General features: G+C 44.4%; 1 protein-coding gene across 2 annotated transcripts in view; it reads right to left on the bottom strand.

Moving 5' to 3' along the window:
• The window catches only part of LOC110509728 (breakpoint cluster region protein), a 125919-nt gene extending 106097 nt beyond the window's left edge, over positions 1-19822 (bottom strand). Inside the window, exons 1-2 of one of the 2 annotated variants that reach the window (XM_090227019.1) lie at positions 19473-19820; positions 17553-19163 (exon numbers count right to left, since the gene is read on the bottom strand). In XM_090227019.1, the coding sequence (XP_090083145.1) occupies positions 17553-19056 (1504 nt within the window). In that variant the 5' untranslated portion in view covers positions 19057-19163; positions 19473-19820. Of the gene's footprint in view, positions 1-17552 lie in introns of both variants that reach the window. The other variant, XR_016493334.1, reaches the window with a different exon arrangement.
• Between the last annotated feature and the right edge of the window lie 471 nt (positions 19823-20293).

Genomic DNA, 20293 nt, shown 5'->3' with positions numbered 1-20293 from the left:
CTTCAAGTCTGTATGACGCTTTCGCTCAACCAGAACAAAGGGTCTGTTTTCCTATTTCATTTTTTTCCTGGAGTAAATCGTTTTTTTTTTATTACAAAATGTTCCACCCCGAGAATAATCCCAGATAACCCGGTATTTCCCGCCAAACCTGGAAGTGTTATTCTAAAGCAAATAAATGTGTTGATTTGATTAGAGGTTTGATCGGCATGAAAATGAGAGTCCGATGCTAACTGAGTCAGATGAGCCCTACATTTCGTTGTACTTATCTTCATCATTGTAATGGCTATGACATGCTTGAACAACATAGGACTAGAATAAGATGCAGACGGCTTTTGCTTCTCTTCACAAAGATTGAATGGTTATGGGTCTGAATCAGGGCATTAGCCGGTAATAGCCAGGTTTTTGGCCGCATTTTTGTTGTTGTTGAAAAGATGATAAATAAAATTGCTGCGTGTGTCTATATATTCGTTATGCATCTTATTTATCACACCGATACAGAGCCTGTCAGACAGAGCTTTTATAAGACCAATCTTTGCTCAACAATTTAAAAAAAATGCAATCACATGTTAAAAACTGTTTTTGGGCCATGATTAAAAATAGCTACTTTTTTATTTCTCAATGGGTAATTGAAGCGTGCTTCCCATTCACCATTCAAATGCAGGTTTCATCAGCGTGTCACACACCACTTTGCAATGAGCTGGAGGCAGTATGCATTTTGAAAACATATACAGTGTCTTCAGATTCATACCCCTTGACTTATTCCACAATTTGTTGTGTTACAGCCTGAATTCAAAATGTTAAGAATATATTTTTTTAAGAATATATTTTTTTTAAACCCATATACACACAATAACCCATAATGACAAAGTAAAAACATGTATTTAGACATTTTTGCAAATATCCTGAAAATCAAATACAGTGAATACACCTTTGGCAGTGATTACAGCTGTGTCTTCTGGGTAAATCTCTAAGAGCTTTCCACACCTGGATTGTACAATATTTGCCTATTATTCTTCAAGCTCTGTCAAATTGGTTGTTGCTAGACAACCATTTTCAGGTCTTGCCATTTTCAAGTAGTCAAAACTGTAACTCGGCCACTCAGGAACATTCACTGCCTTCTTGGTAAGCAACTCCAGTGTAGATTTGGCTTTGTGTTTTAGATTATTGTCCTGTTGAAAGGTGAATTCATCTCCCAGTCATCTCCCTAGGATTTTACCTGTGCTTAGCTCCATTCTGTTAAGTTTTTATCCTGAAAAACTCACCAGTCCTTAACAATTACAAGCATATCAATAACATGATGCAGCCACCACTATGCTTGAAAATATGGAGCGTGGTACTCAGTAATATGTTGTATTGGATATGCCCAAAACGTAACACTTTGTATTCAGGACAAAAATTGAATTGTTTTGCCATTTTTTTTGCAGTATTGCTTTAGTGTCTTGTTGCAAACAGAATATTCCTTTAGAATATTTTCATTCTGTAAAGGCTTCCTTCTTTTCACTCTGTCATTTAGGTCAGTATTGTGGAGTAAGTAAAATGTTGTTGATCCATCTTCAGTTTTCTCTTATCACAGCCATTAAACTCTAACGGTTTTAAAGTCACCATTGGCCTCATGGTGAAATCCCTGAGCGGTTTCCTTCCTCTCCGGCAACTCAGTTATCTTGTATCTTTGTAGTCTATCTTTGTAGTGACTGGGTGTACTGATACACCATCCATAGTGTAATTAATAATGTCACCATGCTCAAATGGATATTCAATGTCTGCTTTTTATTTTTACCCATCTACCAATAGGTGCCCTTCTTTGTGAGGCATTGGAAAACCTCCCTGGTCTTTGTGTTTGAATCTGTGTTTGAAATTCACTGCTCAACTGAGCGATCTTACAGAAAATTGTATGTGTGTGGGGTACAGAGATGAGGTAGTCAGCAAATCCAACACAATCCATCACTGCGTACCACTCATAATATTTTCAAGCATGGTGGTGCCTGCATCATGTTATGGGTATGCTTGTCATCGGCAAGGACTAGAGGGTTTTTTAGGATAAAAAATAAATGAATCAAGGACCTCCCGAGTGGCGCAGCAGGCTAAGGCACTGCATCGCAGTGCTAGAGGCGTCACTACAGACCTGGGTTCAATCCCAGGCTGTATCACAACTGGCCGTGACTGGGAGTCCCATAGGGCGGCGCAGAATTGGTCCAGCATCGTCCGAGTTAGGGGAGGGCTTGGCCGGGGAGGCTTTACTTGGCTCATCAGGCTCTAGTAACTCCTTGTGGCGGGCCAGGCACCTGCAGGCTGACCTCGGTCGTCAGTGCAACGGTGTTTCCTCCAACACATTGGTTTGGCTGGCTTCTGGGTTAAGCGGGCGGTTTGGTTTCGGAGGACGCATGACTCAACCTTCACCTCTCAAGCCCGTTCGGGAGTTGCAGCAATGAGACAAGACCCTAGAAGAAAACTGGTTCAGAATTCAAGGGACACTTAACCAGCATGGCTACCACAGCATTCTGCAGCAATACGCCATCTCATCTGGTTTGTGCTTAGTCCAACAGGAAAACAAATGTCTGTGTAAAGGCTATTTGACCAAGAAGGAGAGTTATGGAATACTGCATCAGATGACCTGGCCTCCACAATCACCTGACCTCAACCCAATTGAGATGGTTTGGAATGAGTAGGACCCCAGAGTGAAGGAAAAGCAGCCAACAAGTGCTCAACAAATGTGGGAACTCCTTCAAGACAGTCGAAAAAGCATTGCAGGTGAAGCTGGTTGAGAGAATGCCAAGAGTGTGCAAAGCTGTCATCAAGGCAAAGGGTGGCTATTTTGAAGATTCGCAAATATAAAATATATTTTGATTTGTTTAACACTTTTTTGGTTACTACATGATTCCAAATGTGTTATTTAATAGTTTTGATGTCTTCACTATTATTCTACAATGTAGAAAATAATCAAATAAAGAAAAACCCTTGAATGAGTAGGTGTTCTAAAACTTTTGACCGGTAGTGTATATAAGATCCCACAGTTGATAGTGCATGTCAGAGCAAAAACCAAGCCATGAGGTCGAAGGAAGAGCTCCGAGACAGGATTGTGTCGAGGCATAGATCTGGGGATGACAAAAACATTCTGCAGCATTGAAGGTCCCCAAAAACACTGTGGACTCCATCATTCTTAAATGGAAGAAGTTTAGAACCACCAATACTCTTTCTAGAGCTGGCTGCCCTGCCATACTGAGCAATTGGGTGAGAAGGGCCTTGGTCAAGGAGGTGACCAAGAACACGATGGTCACTCTGACAGAGCTCCATAGTTCCTCTGTGGAGATGGGAGAACCTTCCAGAAGGACAACCAGCTTTGCAGTCCTCCACCAATCAGGCTTATATGGTAGAGTGGCCAGGTGGAAGCCACTCCTCAGTAAAAAGGAACATGACAGCCCTCTTGGAGTTTGCCAAAAGGCACCTAAAGGACTCTCAGACCATGAGAAACAAGATTCTCTGGTCTGATGAAACCAAGATTGAACACTTTGGCCTGGATGCAAACCATCACGTCTGGAGGAAACCTGGCACCATCCCTATGGTGAAGCATGGTGTTGGCAGCATCATGCTGTGGGGACGTTTGTAAGCGACAGGGACTGGGAGCCTTGTTAGGATTGAGGGAAAGATGAATGGAGCATACAGAAAGACCCTTGATGAAAACCTGCTCCAGAACACTCAGGACCTCAGACTGGGGCAAAGGTTCACCTTCCAATAGGACAATGATCCTAAGCACACAGCCAAAACAACGCAGGAGTGGCTTTGGGTAAAGTCTCTGAATGTCCTTGAGTGGCCCAGCCAGAGCCCAGACTTGAACCCAATCGAACATCTCTGGAGAGACCTGAAAATAGCTGTGCAGCAACGCTCCACCTCCAACTTCACAGAGCTTGAGAAGATCTGCAGAGAAGAGTGGGAGAAACTCCCCAAATATACTGTAGGTGTGCCAAGACTGTAGCATCATACCAAAGAAGACTCAAAGGCTGTAATCACTGCCAATGGTGCTTCAACAAAGTACTGAGTAAAGGGTCTGAATACTTATGTAAATGTGATATTTCAGTTTCATAATACAAAAAAAACATTTCTAAAACCATGTTTTTGCTTTGTCATTATGGGGTATTGTGTATAGAGTGATAGGGGGGGGGGCTATTTAATACATTTCAGAATATGGTTGTAAAGTAACAAAATAGGCTCATAAGCCTTCCATTGTCAATACCAGTGATAATAATTCATGTCATTTTGTGAAGTGAGGGGGGGGGGGTAAAAAAAAAAATCAGTCGTGTAGACTATTTTAAAACTAGCTGCAATTAAAAAAAAACAAATCTGGTGACCCCTGAAAGCCAGATGGAGATGTGTAAATGAAACGTGCATTCAGATATATTAGTCCTAATATTACCGTACCATAGACTACGCTGCAGCAAATCTGTCACAAGACAAAAAGTTACCAGCTGATGAGATGATACATGCATTGTGTCCCCACCCTGAGCATTGATGATTGATCATGCAGATAGCAGAGCAAAGAAGCCGCAGAGAAGACAGATTGAGACATGGCATATCATTTAACAGTTCCATTTCAGGTCATGAGGTTCACAGAAATTATTTGTAATGTAATTCACCAGTTTCTCTCAGTTATTTATCCTGTGAAGCGGAAGTGGGTGTTGGCGGGAAATCTCTGTAACTCTCAGTAAACTAGTTCCCGCTAATAAACTCTAGTCCCAGGGCTCTATTAAGTAATTAACTAACTAACATTAGTGAGAGGGAGATTCTTCCCCTTGTTCCCTGTAATATAGACAGAGAGAGCAGCCTCCTCACCCAGCTGGCTGTGTGGAGATATCCGCTCCCCTCCTCCTCCTCTCATTCCTCCCTCCATCCACCCCCTCTACTCTCCTACACTATGGGCCTGTTGGTTTCACTCCAGCCCCTGTTCGCCTTCTGTGGTTACTAAGTCTTCCGCTGCCAGACTCACTCAACAGTGGAGGCTGAACTAATCTTTTAAGAGTCCCTGGCAGTTTCACACACACTAATCCAGTGTGGAAAAAGGGGTCATTGTGCCACACGGTAGTATGTGGGGTTGGCTGGGGGTAATGCTCAGAGACCGCGTTACTGTTTAGAAATGCCTGTTAAACCAATCATTCCTCTCCATCGTCCACCCACGCGCGCAGTAGGGTTTGGCATGATCCAGATTTTCATACCTTCATACCGTTTCTCTCCCAGGGTATACGGTATTAATGAGGCACTATTTCAATGTTATTTTTGGGGGAAGGGGGGGGGTAATCGTTTCTGGGGGACGCACAAAACAATTTAGGCAACAAGGATCTTGTTCCAGGAGGAGATTGATGTCTCTGCTGTAACCAGGAAACTTGATCTTGGCATCTAGCCACTTAGCTAGCAAGTTAGCAAACCACATGCATATCTGGAGCCCTGAGCTGGATATCATTTATTTGACACGTCTTAGATTTCTTATAGTTATACACAAACCCCCGCAGACCCCACGAGGCGGGGGGGGGGGGGGCCCAACCCTCAAAACGATATCGAAAATCATAACGTAGGTTTTTTGAGATACTCCGGTATATTGCCCAAGCCTAACACGCAGTCACACACACACACACACAGAAACCCTCCTGGCAAGCCCAGCACATTCATACGGACACTAGGGCTGCTACAGTCCCCTGTAATTTCAGCTGATGGCTTCATCATACAGGATTTGCATTGGGAAGGAAAATCCCCTGACACACACCACTACATGGCTCATCTCTCACAAGCCTGGTATTGTGTTTCATGTCAGTGTGTTTGATGCCCGTGTACACACACACACACACACACACACACACACACACACACCTACACACCCTTGTATTTATTTGTGTTTTTTGCACTGTTAATGAACACTCACAGGATTCTACACACACTGACACACCAACACACACATAACACACATTTATACTGGCTCTACACACACGCACTCAAATACAATATTAATTTACGCTGCTGCTACTCTGTTTATCATATATCCTGATGTCTAGTCACCTTACATACAGTGGGAAGAAAAAGGGTTGTTGTTCTGTTGCTTCACCTAACTTCTGTTGAGCTTCAATTGGTGGACAAATAGCCTTACATTCTCCTGCAAAATGTCTTGATAAACTTGGGAATGTATTTTTCCATCAATGACAGCAAGCTGTCCAGGCCCTGAGGCAGCAAAGCAGCCCCAAAGCATGATGCTCCCTCCACCATACTTTACAGTTGAGATGAGGTTTTGATGTTGGTGTGCTGGGCCTTTTTTCTCCTGACACATAGTGTTGTGTGTTCCTTCCAACAACTCAACTTTAGTTTCATCTGTCCACAGAATATTTTGCCAGTAGTGCTGTGAAACATCCAGGTGCTCTTTTGCGAACTTCAGACCTGCAGCAATGTTTTTTTGGAGGGCAGTGGCTTCTTCCGTGGTGTCCTCCCATGAACACCATTCTTGTTTAGTGTTTTACGTGTCGTAGACTCGTCAGCAGAGATGTTAGCACCTTCCAGAGATTTCTGTAAGTCTTTAGCTGACACTCTAGGATTCTTCTTGACCTCGTTGAGCCTCCTGCGCTGTGCTCTTGCAGTCATCTTTGCAGGACGGCCACTCCTAGGGAGAGTAGTAACAGTGCTGAAATTTCTCCATTTATAGCCGTTTTTTCTTACCGTGGACTGACTTTTAGAGATACTTTTGTAACCCTTTTCAGCTTTATGCTAGGCAATCATTCTTAATTTTAGGTCTTCTGAGATCTCTTTTATTCGAGGCAGTGTTCACATCTTGTGAATAGCAAACTGACATTTTGTGAGTGTTTTTTATGGGACAGGGCAGCTCTAATCAACATCTCCAATCTCGTCTCAATGATTGGACTCCAGGTTAGTTGACTGCTGACTCCAATGAGCTTTTGGAGAAGTCATTAGCCTATGGGGTTCACATACTTTTCCCAACCTACACTGTGAATGTTTAAGTTATGTATTCAATATAGACAAGAAAAATACAATAATTAGTGTGTTATTAGTTTAAGCACACTGTGGTTGTCTATTGTTGTAACTTAGATGAAGATCACATCAAATTTTATGTCAGACTTATGCAGAAATCTAGGTAATTCCAAAGGGTTCACTACCTCTATCGATCCAGTATCCCTGCACTTTATAAATATGGTATTGGAACAGACCCTGTATATAGTGTGCTTACTTTCTTGTCTTCTTCTTATTTCTATTTCTCATGTGTTTAAGTTCTGCCGTGTTATTCTTCTTACTACATTGATATTTATTACTGAATCGTTGGGTTTGGAGCTTGTGCACATGACACTAAAACTTGAAACACGCACGCACACACTATGGAGGTGATGAAATCGTCACGATGGAATCAGAGAGGTTGCTATGGGACACAGAGCCCCTCTATCTGTCACCACACCACAGCCTGGCACCATGGAGTGGCCCACTTCTACCAACATCACATCTCCACTAACATATTTATTCTATGACAGAGAAGAGAGAGGGGAGGGGGGGTTAGTGAAAGAGAGCAAGAGAGAGAGGTTGTCCAACAGCAACATATGTCCAGAGCAGGCTTGCACATTTTTGGTAACCTTTCTTAAATTCCCTTGTTTTCCAGAAATCCTGGTTGGATTATTACCCATTTATTCCGGAAATCCTCCAATCTGGATTTCTGGAAAGTTCCTGGAATTTTGCAACCCTAGGCCCTAGCCGAACACACACACTCACTCTGGACCTATGTGGAAATAACCCTGGGGCTGGCCAGGAGTGTGCCTGACTAAAAAAACACCCTAGCAGGACCCGGGCATGGGAGGTGAGGGAGGGGTGGACAAAGTGTCTATTGAGGCTGAGCTTGGGTCAGGTCTGCCCATTTTGGTACAACCAACCTCAAAGAAGAAAAAAACATAGGTATGCAGTATGCACTGGTCCTGGATCAGCATTCCCCTCCCCAAACCTTCAAATGAATCATCGGAGTGCAAATAAAACAACTTGCCCTGGAGTCAAACAAAAGAGCCATACATCCTAAAGGGTGATGTGCGGTCTCACCTCTTTTACAGGTACACAGGCTACATTGAAATGAAATCAACTGGCTCTCAAAGTGTCTCTAGACGGGACTAAGACAAATCAACATTCTGGGACACTGTAAAGTCCATGGAGAATAAGAACACCTCCTCCCAGGTGCCCACTGCACTGAAGATAGGAAACACTGTCACCACTGATAAATCCATGATAATTGAGAATTTCAATAAGCATTTTTCTACGGCTGGCCATGCTTTCCACGTGGCTACCCCTACCCCGGTCAACAGCACTGCACCCCCCACAGCAACTCGCCCAAGCCTTCCCCATTTCTCCTTCTCCCAAATCCAGTCAGCTGATGTTCTGAAAGAGCTACAAAATCTGGACCCCTACAAATCAGCCGGGCTAGACAATCTGGGCCCTTTTTTTCTCAAATGATCTGCCGAAATTGTTGCCACCCCTATTACTAGCCTGTTCAACCTCTCTTTCGTGTCGTCTGAGATTCCCATAGATTGAAGAGGGGAATGACCGCAGCTGCTTTCCAAAGGGGGGGGATTCTCTTGACCCAAACTGCTACAGACCTAGATCTATCCTACCATGCCTTTCTAAGGTCTTCGAAAGCCAAGTCAACAAACAGATTACCGACCATTTAGAATCTCACCATACCCTCTCTGCTATGCAACCTGGTTTCAGAGCTGGTCATGGGTGCACCTCTGCCACGCACAAGGTCCTAAACGATATCTTAACCGCCATTGATAAGAAACATTACTGTGCAGCCTTATTCATTGATCTGGCCAAGGCTTTCGACTCTGTCAATCACCACATCCTCATCGGCAGACTCGACAGCCTTGGTTTCTCAAATGATTGCCTCGCCTGGTTCACCAACTACTTCTCTGATAGAGTTCAGTGTGTCAAATCGGAGGGTCTGCTGTCCGGACCTCTGGCAGTCTCTATGGGGGTGCCACACGGTTCAATTCTTGGACCGACTCTCTTCATCAATGATGTTGCTCTTGCTGCTGGTGAGTCTCTGATCCACCTCTACGCAGACAACACCATTCTGTATACTTCTGGCCCTTCTTTGGACACTATGTTAACAACACTCCAGGCAAGCTTCAATGCCATACAACTCTCCTTCCGTGGCCTCCAATTGCTCTTAAATACAAGTAAAACTAAATGCATGCTCTTCAACCTATCGCTGCCTGCACCTGCCCGCCATCACTACTCTGGACGGTTCTGACTTAGAATACGTGGACAACTACAAATACTTAGGTGTCTGGTTAGACTGTAAACTCTCCTTCCAGTCCCATATCAAACATCTCCAATCCAAAGTTAAATCTAGAATTGTCGTCCTATTTCGCAACAATGCATCCTTCACTCATGCTGCCAAACATACCCTTGTAAAACTGACCATCCTGCCAATCCTCGACTTCGGCGATGTCATTTACAAAATAGCCTCCAATACCCTACTCAACAAATTGGATGCAGTCTATCACAGTGCCATCCGTTTTGTCACCAAAGCCCCATATACTACCCACCATTGCGACCTGTACGCTCTCGTTGGCTGGCCCTCGCTTCATACTCGTCGCCAAACCCACTGGCTCCATGTCATCTACAAGACCCTGCTAGGTAAAGTCCCCCCTTATCTCAGCTCGCTGGTCACCATAGCATCACCCACCTGTAGCACGCGCTCCAGCAGGTATATCTCTCTGGTCACCCCCAAAACCAATTCTTTCTTTGGCCGCCTCTCCTTCCAGTTCTCTGCTGCCAATGACTGGAACGAACTACAAAAATCTCTGAAACTGGAAACACTTATCTCCCTCACTAGCTTTAAGCACCAACTGTCAGAGCATCTCACAGATTACTGCACCTGTACATACGCCACCTATAATTTAGCCCAAACAACTACCTCTTTCCCTACTGAATTTATTTGATTTATTTATTTTGCTCCTTTTCACCCCATTATTTTTATTTCTACTTTGCACATTCTTCCACTGCAAATCTACCATTCCAGTGTTTTACTTGCTATATTGTATTTACTTTGCCACCATGGCATTTTGTTTTGCCTTTACCTCCCTTATCTCACCTCATTTGCTCACATCGTATATAGACTTGTTTCTACTGTATTATTGACTGTATGTTTGTTTTACTCCATGTGTAACTCTGTGTCGTTGTATGTGTCGAACTGCTTTGCTTTATCTTGGCCAGGTCGCAATTGTAAATGAGAACTTGTTCTCAACTTGCCTACCGGGTTAAATAAAGGTGAAATAAAAAAAATAAAAAAATAAAAACAAGACAAAGCCTGACACATAAGGCTAACACATAGACTAAATGGCAATAAGATGGTTAATATACTGGCAATAAACATGTTAAATAATGAGAAAGATTGCCTAAACGATTCCACCCAATATGTAGGTTTTACCAGCTTACCCCCGACCCATGTGAAATAGGTCATAGAGATAATGATATGAAGCTTAAGAGGCCATCGGTACACCAAAGAGGATCATTTGAATTGGACAAACCCAACATAGGCTGCCTAAAATAATCCTTACATTTGAGTAGCCCTCTTTCTGTCCTTTTAAAACCCACCTACTTATGGCCAAGATTATGAGCTCTCTCTATCGCGCCTGAATTCTTCCATCCGCTTTCTCTCAGTCTTAAGTTTCCATGTGGATATCTCTGTCCTCTCTTTCGACGGCGTTTACGTCAGTGTGTCCCAATTTTCCTGTTCCATATTTCAGAAATGTAAGTCTTTCCTTTCAGTGTCATCGCTGTGGCTAGCTGTGGAAGAAAATATCCTTCCATTCTTGGCTAGTGAGATGAAGGTCTATTTCAGACTATGCATGTAGTCCATGAGGAAGTGGGTCTGTCAGAAAGCTAACTGAACGTAAACAATCCAATCATCTGTTCAGTGGCACTGCTTTACTGATGCTCCACTGACAAAGCTCCGTTTCAGCCCAAGCTTGTCCTGGTTACTTCTCCATTGAATGACACTTGTATTTGAGAGCACTGAGAGGGAGATGTTTTGTCTTTCCTCTCTTTCGCTGTCCTCTCTCTCGCTTGAAAGAAGCAGCCATCTTGGATTGAACAACACCCACTTCAATAGGCCAAAGGGACATGAACGAACAATTACTATTGTTGTTTACAGCAAGACCATCTACCATGGGCAGAGAGAGATCACAGAGTGGAGGAGAGGAAGAAGAGAAGTCCTAGCTAGCAGACGGCCTGAATCATCCTCAGAGACAGTCCCTTCTCTCTCCAGAACCAGAGCAGCCATTAGGAGAAAAGCCTTCTGCTAGAGGAACACTTCCCTGGGAACACTCACTCCAGCATTGGGATTGGAGGAATCAAAAAGCCCAGCTAGCTACAGTACAAACAAACAGCCCAGCTAGCTACAGTACGAACAAACAGCCCAGCTAACTACAGTACGAACAAACAGCCCAGCTAACTACAGTACGAACAAACAGCCCAGCTAACTACAGTATGAACAAACAGCCCAGCTAACTACAGTACGAACAAACACCCCAGCTAACTACAGTACGAACAAACAGCCCAGCTAACTACAGTACAAACAAACAGCCCATCTAACTACAGTACAAACAAACAGCCCAGCTAACCACAGTACGAACAAACAGCCCAGCTAACTACAGTACGAACAAACAGCCCAGCTAACTACAGTACGAACAAACAGCCCAGCTAACTACAGTACGAAGAAACAGCCCAGCTAACTACAGTACGAAGAAACAGCCCAGCTAACTACAGTACGAAGAAACAGCCCAGCTAACTACAGTACGAACAAACAGCCCATCTAACTACAGTACAAACAAACAGCCCAGCTAACTACAGTACAAACAAACAGCCCAGCTAACTACAGTACGAACAAACAGCCCAGCTAGCTACAGTACAAACAAACAGCCCAGCTAGCTACGGTATGAACAAACAGCCCCGCTAACTACAGTACAAACAAACAACCCAGCTAGCTACAGTACGAACAAACAGCCCAGCTAGCTACAGTACGAACAAACAGCCCAGCTAACTACAGTACAAACAAACAGCCCAGCTAACTACAGTATGAAGAAACAGCCCAGCTAACTACAGTACGAACAAACAGCCCAGCTAGCTACAGTACAAACAAACAGCCCAGTTAACTACAGTATGAAGAAACAGCCCAGCTAACTACAGTACGAACAAACAGCCCAGCTAGCTACGGTATGAACAAACAGCCCCGCTAACTACAGTACAAACAAACAGCCCAGCTAACTACAGTACGAACAAACAGCCCAGCTAGCTACAGTACGAACAAACAGCCCAGCTAGCTACAGTACGAACAAACAGCATCCAGCACCTGGTCACAACACATGCATGTACGCTTTGGCACAAACACACAGACGCGCAATCACACACACACATTGCTGACAGCGTATTAGCCCCAAGATATGTGTGAGAGTATGTGTGTGTGTGTTTGTTTGTGTAAGTGTGCTTGTTTGTGCGTGTGTATACTGTTACGCAACGGGAGAGCTCGTCCCATCTGTGCCTCTCTACAGACCCCCATCCCTGACCAGTGAAGTGAGAAACCCCAAATCAGCCATGCAATCTGCCACAGCCGTACTCATCATCTTCACCATCAACCTCTTCCTCTTCCTCCCCATCATAATCATTACCCTCATCATTTTCCTCCTCCACCTCTTGCTCATCCTCATCACTTTCATCACCATCCTCACTCACGACGGTTCAACCAATAACTGAAAACATCTCCCATTCTCCATCCCCTGAAGCTTGATCAAACAGATTCCATACATTTTAAAATCCAGATTATCCCATAAATACATGAGTGCAACTCCGACATCGTCTGTGGCACTGTACAGTGACTTCAGAAACTATTCATACACCTTGACTTATTCCACATTTTGTTGATTTACAGCTTGAATTCAAAATGGATTATATCAGATTTTTTTTCTCACCCATCTATCTACACACAATACCCCATAATGACAAATTGGAAACATTTTATTTATTTTTTTGCTAATTTATTGAAATTGAAATACATAAATTCCTAATTTACATACAGTTGAAGTCAGAAATGTACATTCACTTAGGTTGGAGTCATTAAAACTCATTTTTCAACCACTCCACAAATTTCTTGTTAACAAACTATAGTTTAGGCAAGTCGGTTAGGACATCTACTTTGTGCATGACACAAGTCATTTTTCCAACAATTGTTTACAGACAGAATATTTCACTTATAATTCACTGTATCACAATTCCAGTAGGTCAGAAGTTTACATACACTATGTATGATCATGTGCCTTTAAACAAATTGGAAAATGGCTTTAGAAGCATCTGATAATAATTTGAGTCAATTGGAGGTGTACCTGTGAATGTATTTCAAGGCCTACCTTCAAACAGTGCCTCTTTGCTTGATATCATGGGAAAATCAAAAGAAATCTGCCAAGACCTCAACATTTTTTTGTAGACATTAACAAGTCTGGTTCATCCCTGGGAGCAATTTCCAAATACTAATTGAGTGTATGTAAACGTCTGACCACTGGGAATGTGATCAAATAAATAAAAGCTGAAATAAATAATTATTTCTACTATTATTATGACATTTCACATTCTTAAAATAAAGTGCTGATCCTAACTGACCTAAAACAGGGAATTTTTACTAGTATTAAATGTCAAGAATTGTGAAAAACTGAGCTTAAATCTATTTGGCTAAGGTGTATGTAAACTTCCGACTTCAACTGTAAGTATTCACAACACTGAGTCAATTCAATACATGTTACCTTTGGCAGTGATTACAGCTGTGAGTCTTTCTGGGCAAGTCTCTAAGAGTGTTGCATACCTGGATTACACAATATTTGTACATTATTCTTTTTTACATTTTTCAATCTCTGTCAAGTTGGTTGTTGATCATTGCTAGACAGCCATTTTCAAGTCTTGCCATAGATTTTCAAGCCGATTTAAGTCAAAACTATAACTAGGCCATTCAATGTCGTCTTGGTAAGCAACTCCAGTGTATATTTGGCCTTGTGTTTTAGGTTATTGTCCTGCTGAAAGGTGAATTTGTCTCCCAGTGTCTGTTGGAAAACAGACTGAACCAGTTTTACCTGTAGGATTTTGTCTGAGCTTAGCTCTATTCTGTTGATTTTTATCATAAAAAACACTCTAGTCCTTGCCAATGACAAGCATACCCATAACATGATGCAGCCACCACCATGCTTGAAAATATGAAGAGTGTTACTCAGTGATGTGTTGGATTTGCCCCAAACATAACGCTTTGTATTGAGGACATATAGTTAATTTCTTTGCCCAAATGTTTTGCAGTTTTACTTTAGTCACGCCCTGATCTGCTTTACCTGTCCGTGATTGTCTCCACCTCCTCCAGGTGTTGCTTATTTTCCCCAGTGTATTTATCCCTGTGTTTCCTGTCTCTCTGTACCAGTTCGTCTTGTATGTTTCCAAGTCAACCAGCGTTTTTCCCGTTCTCCTGCTTTTTGAATTCTCCTTTTTCTAGTCCTCACAGTTTTGACCCTTGCCTGTTTCTGGACTTTGTACCCGACTGCCTGACCATTCTGCCTGCCTTGGCCATGAGCCAGTCTGCCACTCTGTACCTCATGGACTCTGATCTGGTTTTGACCTTTTTGCATGTCCACGACCATTCTCTTGCCTACCCCTTTGGATTAATAAACATTCTAAGACTCCAACCATCTGCCTCCTGTGTCTTCATGTGGCTCTCGCCTTGTGCCTTGATACGATCATTAAGATAGTATTGTGGAGTAACGACAATGTTGATCCATCCTCAGTTTTCTCCTATCACAGCCATTAAACTCTGTAACTGCAAAGTCACCATTGGCCTCATGGTAAAATCCCTGAGCGGTTTCCTTCCTCTCCAGCAACTGAGTTAGGAAGGACACCTGTATCTTTGTAGTGACTGGTAGTATTGATACACCAACCAAAGTGTAATTAAGAACCTCAGCATGCTCAAAGTAATTTTTACCCATCTACCAATAGGTGCCCTTCTTTGCAAGGCATTGGAATACCTTCCTGGTCTTTGTGGTTGAATCTGTGTTTGAAATTCACTGCTTGAGTGAGGGACCTTACAGATAATTATATGTGTGGGGTACAGTATTGAGGTAGTCATTTTAAAATCATGTTAATCACTTAGTGCACACAGAGTGAGTCCATGCAACTTATTATGTGACTTGTTAAGCAAATGTGTACTCCTGAACTTATTCAGGCTTGCCATAACAAAGGGGTTGAATACTTATTGATCCAAGACATTTCCGCTTTTAATTCATTTGTAAAAGTTTCTAAAAACATAATTCCACTTTTACATTATGGGGTATTGTGTGTAGGTCAGTGACACAACAGCTCAATATAATACATCTTAAATGTAGGCTGTAACACAACAAAATGTGTAAAAAAGTCAAGAGGTGTGAATACTTTCTGAAGGCACTGTAAATGACCCCGCTCTGCTATTAACACCCATTTGTATTTAACGAGGCAAGTCAGTTAATAACAAGAAAGACATTTCTACAAAATAAAAAAACTATTCAGACCCTTTGCTATGAGACTCGAAATTGAGCTCAGGTGCATCCTGTTTCCATTGATCATCCTTGAGATGTTTCTACAACTTGATTGGTCCACCTGTGGTACATTCAATTGATTGGACATGATTTGGAAAGGCACACACCTGTATATATAAGGTCGGAATACTTTCCGAATGCACTGTACTTTGAAAAACGACTAAAATAGTGATTTTGTCAGACAACATAGGCAGCAGCTCTATAGAGATGAGATGATGACTTGGAATGAAATTAAGTCATCAAATAAAACAAATATAATATACACAACAACTGAAATTAAAGTAATTAAAGTAAAGTGATGTGAATAAATGATTGTTAATAAGCGGTAAATGGGTTGTCACTACCATCATGGGACTTTTATTAATAGTTTTATTCTGTGTTACAGCATTCAACCCACAAAATGCATAAAGCATTTCATATAATATATATATACCGAAATCCGTGATTATTTATTAGTAATCGAACTAAAGCCCGAACTGACCTCAAAAAGCACTAATCGCTCATAACTAGGTACGAAATGGCAGGAATCAATACATTCTCAGTAGGAGGAGCCATGTATGCAGATATTTGTTGCTTACAGCATTCGTTTTTACTAAACAGTACATTCTAAATAGTATGTAGTACGATTAGTACACAGTATGCAGTTTATGTAGGTAGTAGGCAAGCCAGATTTGGCGCCACACCCTAAGTACAGGGGTTAGTGTGCATCTGCCCCCCCCCCCCCCCCCCCCCCCCCCCCGCACCATCAGAGAAGACAGTCTTATCTGCCTCTCTGCACACACACACAGGGCTCATCCTGGCACAGTAAAGGGCGCACGCTGCCAATGGCCCGCAGCTCTGTCTGCTCCGCCAGGGCTGCGGCGGCAGGGCAGGCGCTAAAACGCCACTCACTTCGTCAGCAGAAAGCCCAGAGACACCGGGCCAGAAGGAGACAACCCTGCAGCTAGCGCCAAGCATAGCGCCCACGCCTCTAGCTCCATAGCCAAACGGCTAACCTGCTCTGTTAGCTGGGCAGTAACTGGGCCTCGAGGCTACAAACAGGTTAAAGATACTGAAGCTGATTGCTTGGGAGCGAGGGGGAAAATATTGCTTTCTTTGTCTAGGACTCCAGTAAAAGCTTCTAGAAAAAAAGCTAGTTGGGTTTCAGAAATAGTCGTGGGCTGAGTCAGAAGCCTCTATCTGCTTGTTTCTAATGGTACCCTATTCCCTAATACAGTGCTCTACTTTTGACTAGCGTTCTATGGGCCCTGGTCAAATGTAGTGCATTACATAGGGAATAGGGTGCCATTTAGGATGCATCCTCTGTCTCCCCTGGCTGGCTGCAGCTCACAGACACACACGCACATCTACTCTGTGAGGCTCATGTAGCCCTCTAATAGCCCTCACAACGAACGTACCTGCTCCGAGACCAGGGAGGGGGCGACAAGAGTGTCAAAATTCACAGAGAGAGAAGAGTGAATGAGGGGAAAAGCTGCTCACACAGACAAAAGAAAACAATGCTGACAATTCATTGTTCAGCTATTTTTAGGAGGAGCCCATGTCTCACAAGGCTTAGTGGCTCGATGACTGTGTAATGAACAGGCAATGAAGAGAGCACTCAGCGCAGGCACTTAGTCGGGTTTCTATGGGTTGTCTCAGTCAAGAGGTCAAACCTGACATTTTAAGTACCAGAAACCACACCTGAGAATCTTATGCAAGGACCTGCAGTTGTGAGATTTAAGTCAAATAAAAAAATGTAAACCGTTGGTTTTGATTTCGATGCTCTAAATCCTACCAGTGTGGATGATGAGGCTCTAAGCCCATCCTCACTCCTTCCTTACATGGCAGTCAATCAACGCTGCCAGGCAACGGTCAGCGTGGGACTGCCCCCTCAATCTCCAGACAGGAACCGAGTAGCAACTAGAGCTAAGATTGTAGAGGGCGGCGGCCACTCACCCAGGTCTCCATGGAAACTGCTGTCATGAGGGGCTCTGCTGGTCGGCGTGGTGTCCGGGTCGAGCGGGGGCCAGATCTGGCCGGTCTTACGGACGCTCACGATGGTGGCTTCGGACATGACCACGTGGCCCTGCTGGCGGTGGGGGCGCTTCTGGGACTGTGGCGTGGGGGGGCTGCTGCTGTCAATAGAATGCTGGGAGTTCTGTGAGTTCTGCGAGGGCGAGCGGCTCTTCTCCCTGAAAGGCCGGCGGTAGGCCGTGGTGGGGCTGGGCGACACGTGGCTGGACTGGCCAGACGAGAAGTCCTCCTCGCTGGACGTCAGGTTCTCATTGGAGCTGCAGTCTGGTGTGTAGCCGCCGCCTCCGCCCCCCACGTCCTCAAAGCTCCCAGGAGAGTAGGAGCGCCGGGGCCAGGTCAGGTGGTGCTCGTCTCCAACGTGGTCCCTCATGGTGACGCCCCCTTTCCCATCCCCCCCGCCCTCGCCCATCATCACCCCGCCCACGTAGACGCTGGTGTAAGGCTGGAAGTCAGAGGGTTGCCATGGGGGTGGAGGGGGCTGTTTTCCCCCGTTGGTCTTGGGGTGGCGTGGGTTGGGGTCCCCGTCCTCATACTCAGCATCGTACCCACAAGTGCTCTCTGTAGAGCGCCCCCTGTAGACAGGACGGGTGCGGAGCTCGCCTGCCACAGTGGCCAGGTTGCCTGGCAGAGAGTGCAGGGACCTCTTGCGCTCCATCTGCATGGCCTGGCTGCCCAGGGTGCTGATCTTGTCAGAGACGTCTCGGTCGTTGACCCTGACCAGGCCCCTGTCATGGTGAAACTCCATGTTGGTGTAGAAGGGCTGCTGCTTCTCCTGGCTCTTCCCTCCATCCCCGGCAGAGTGAGAGTTGGCCCGCTTGATCCTCTCAAAGTTGGACCTCAGCGCTGCCACCCCCAGTCCCATGCCAAGCTTGTCATTGGGGTCAGACGCTAGGTCCTTGTTTGAGGGTGGGTTTGGACGGCGAGGGGAGATACCCCCTTTCTGTTTGGAGGGCGAGAGGCCGTCTGTCTCGCAGGGCTCTGCCTGCTGGGGCACCTCGAAGGCAGACTGGAGCTCCAGCTCGTCACCGTGGGAGGTTGACTTCCGGGCTGTAGGGGGTCTCTGTTTGGACCTGGCCTCCCCCACCGGTTGGAACCGGCTCCGCTCCCCTTGTTCCTGTACGTGTGGCTGCTGAGACTCAGCACCCAGCCCTGCCTGGTCCCCTACCTCATTCATCTGGGCCTTCCTGAAACCCCAGCGCTGGCGGTCATAACTCTTCCTCTCCTTGGCCAGCAGTGTCTGCAGGTAGATCATACGGAAGCGCTCCTTGTTCACCTCCATCTCCAGCCGCCGGATGGAGGCTTTGCACTTCTCCAGCTCCTGCTCAATGCCCCCCACCGACCTGAGCTCCATCTTTGGGGGGTCTGACTCGGGAAACTGAGCTTTCCACGCTTCAATAAATCCCACCGGCTCCACCATTGTTGACATTTACTGTATAGCAATACAGATCTGACCCGGGTGATGTCACCAGTAGCCGTATTTCTCGCCTATCATCCAGATTCCAACAGGGGAAAATCGGAATGTACCTAGAGAATCTACAATAGAAAAAAACCATTAATTTTAATGGTATGATAAAGCGGTTCAAAAACGGACACTTTAACTGTTGTCACGTCTTTACCGATTTCGCAGACAAAACATATTGTATTGTCAACAATAGAAATAGAAGTATTTCCAGTCAAACGCCTGTTCTGCATTATTCCTGAAAGGCCACTTGCAGAATGAGAAAAAAAAATCTGTCTCGACACAATGACAGCATCTGTCCTCCTGAGCGGATGATCAGGATCTAGAGCGGATCTGGATCTTCCGTGTGATGAGAAAGTGATAACGGCTCTGCAACTACTTACTTTACATTTTCTTATTCAATTCACTTTATCCCATCATTGATGATCCTCGTTCATTCACATGACAACAGCCCTGTTCCATTATCGCCTCCAGTTGTTCCTAGCCCTTTGTACCAGCAGCGTCCAAAAATAATGGCATAAAAAGAGAGAAACCCGAGAACGATATAATTTTCCCACGACAAAATTCCTTTCTCCTGTTGCTATTCGAAATTGATAATTAATTCTAATTTGTTTTGCCTTGTTACCCCATGTTTTCGCGGTTCCGTGTCAATGTACAGTTTATCCAGACATTCCCCGTTCCTCTCCTGTGGTTGTGCTTCGTGTTCCCATCTCAATCTCACACTGGAGACTGAGGCTGCAGGAAAGGGAGGGACCAGACGCAACATGATTGACAGTGGCCACACTCGGGTTTCGGTTCAATTAAAGAGACAGGGCATGGATGTATTCAACAGTATACCACAGAACAATTACTATTCCATTTTCAGATAATAATACATTATTCCGGAGGAGGATAATTTATTGATATTTCAGTCAATCCTATAAAAGCATAATATATAGTCGAGACTCATGGCTGTAGTCTATATTCTATGCATTGCAGCTTGGATGGTAGAAAGAGGTGTTCAAATGTATTATTGTCTTCTCTCTTCATATGGACTAAGAAATGGCAATTATAATAGGCTACAGTGATTGAAATCAACCTGCCGTGCAGGTGTGATACTTGTGGGAGCGTCGGGATTCCTGAAATGACACCAGACTGCCACCCTGTGTCTGTTCACCTAAAGTGCATACAGTAGTAGGCTAACGATTTTTCTCACTTCAAATAC

This window comes from Oncorhynchus mykiss, chromosome 29 (assembly GCF_057628025.1).
Source record: "Oncorhynchus mykiss isolate SJ-2025 chromosome 29, ASM5762802v1, whole genome shotgun sequence".
NCBI classification, from domain to species: Eukaryota; Metazoa; Chordata; class Actinopteri; order Salmoniformes; family Salmonidae; genus Oncorhynchus; species Oncorhynchus mykiss.
This window is presented reverse-complemented; position numbering and strand designations above follow the sequence as displayed.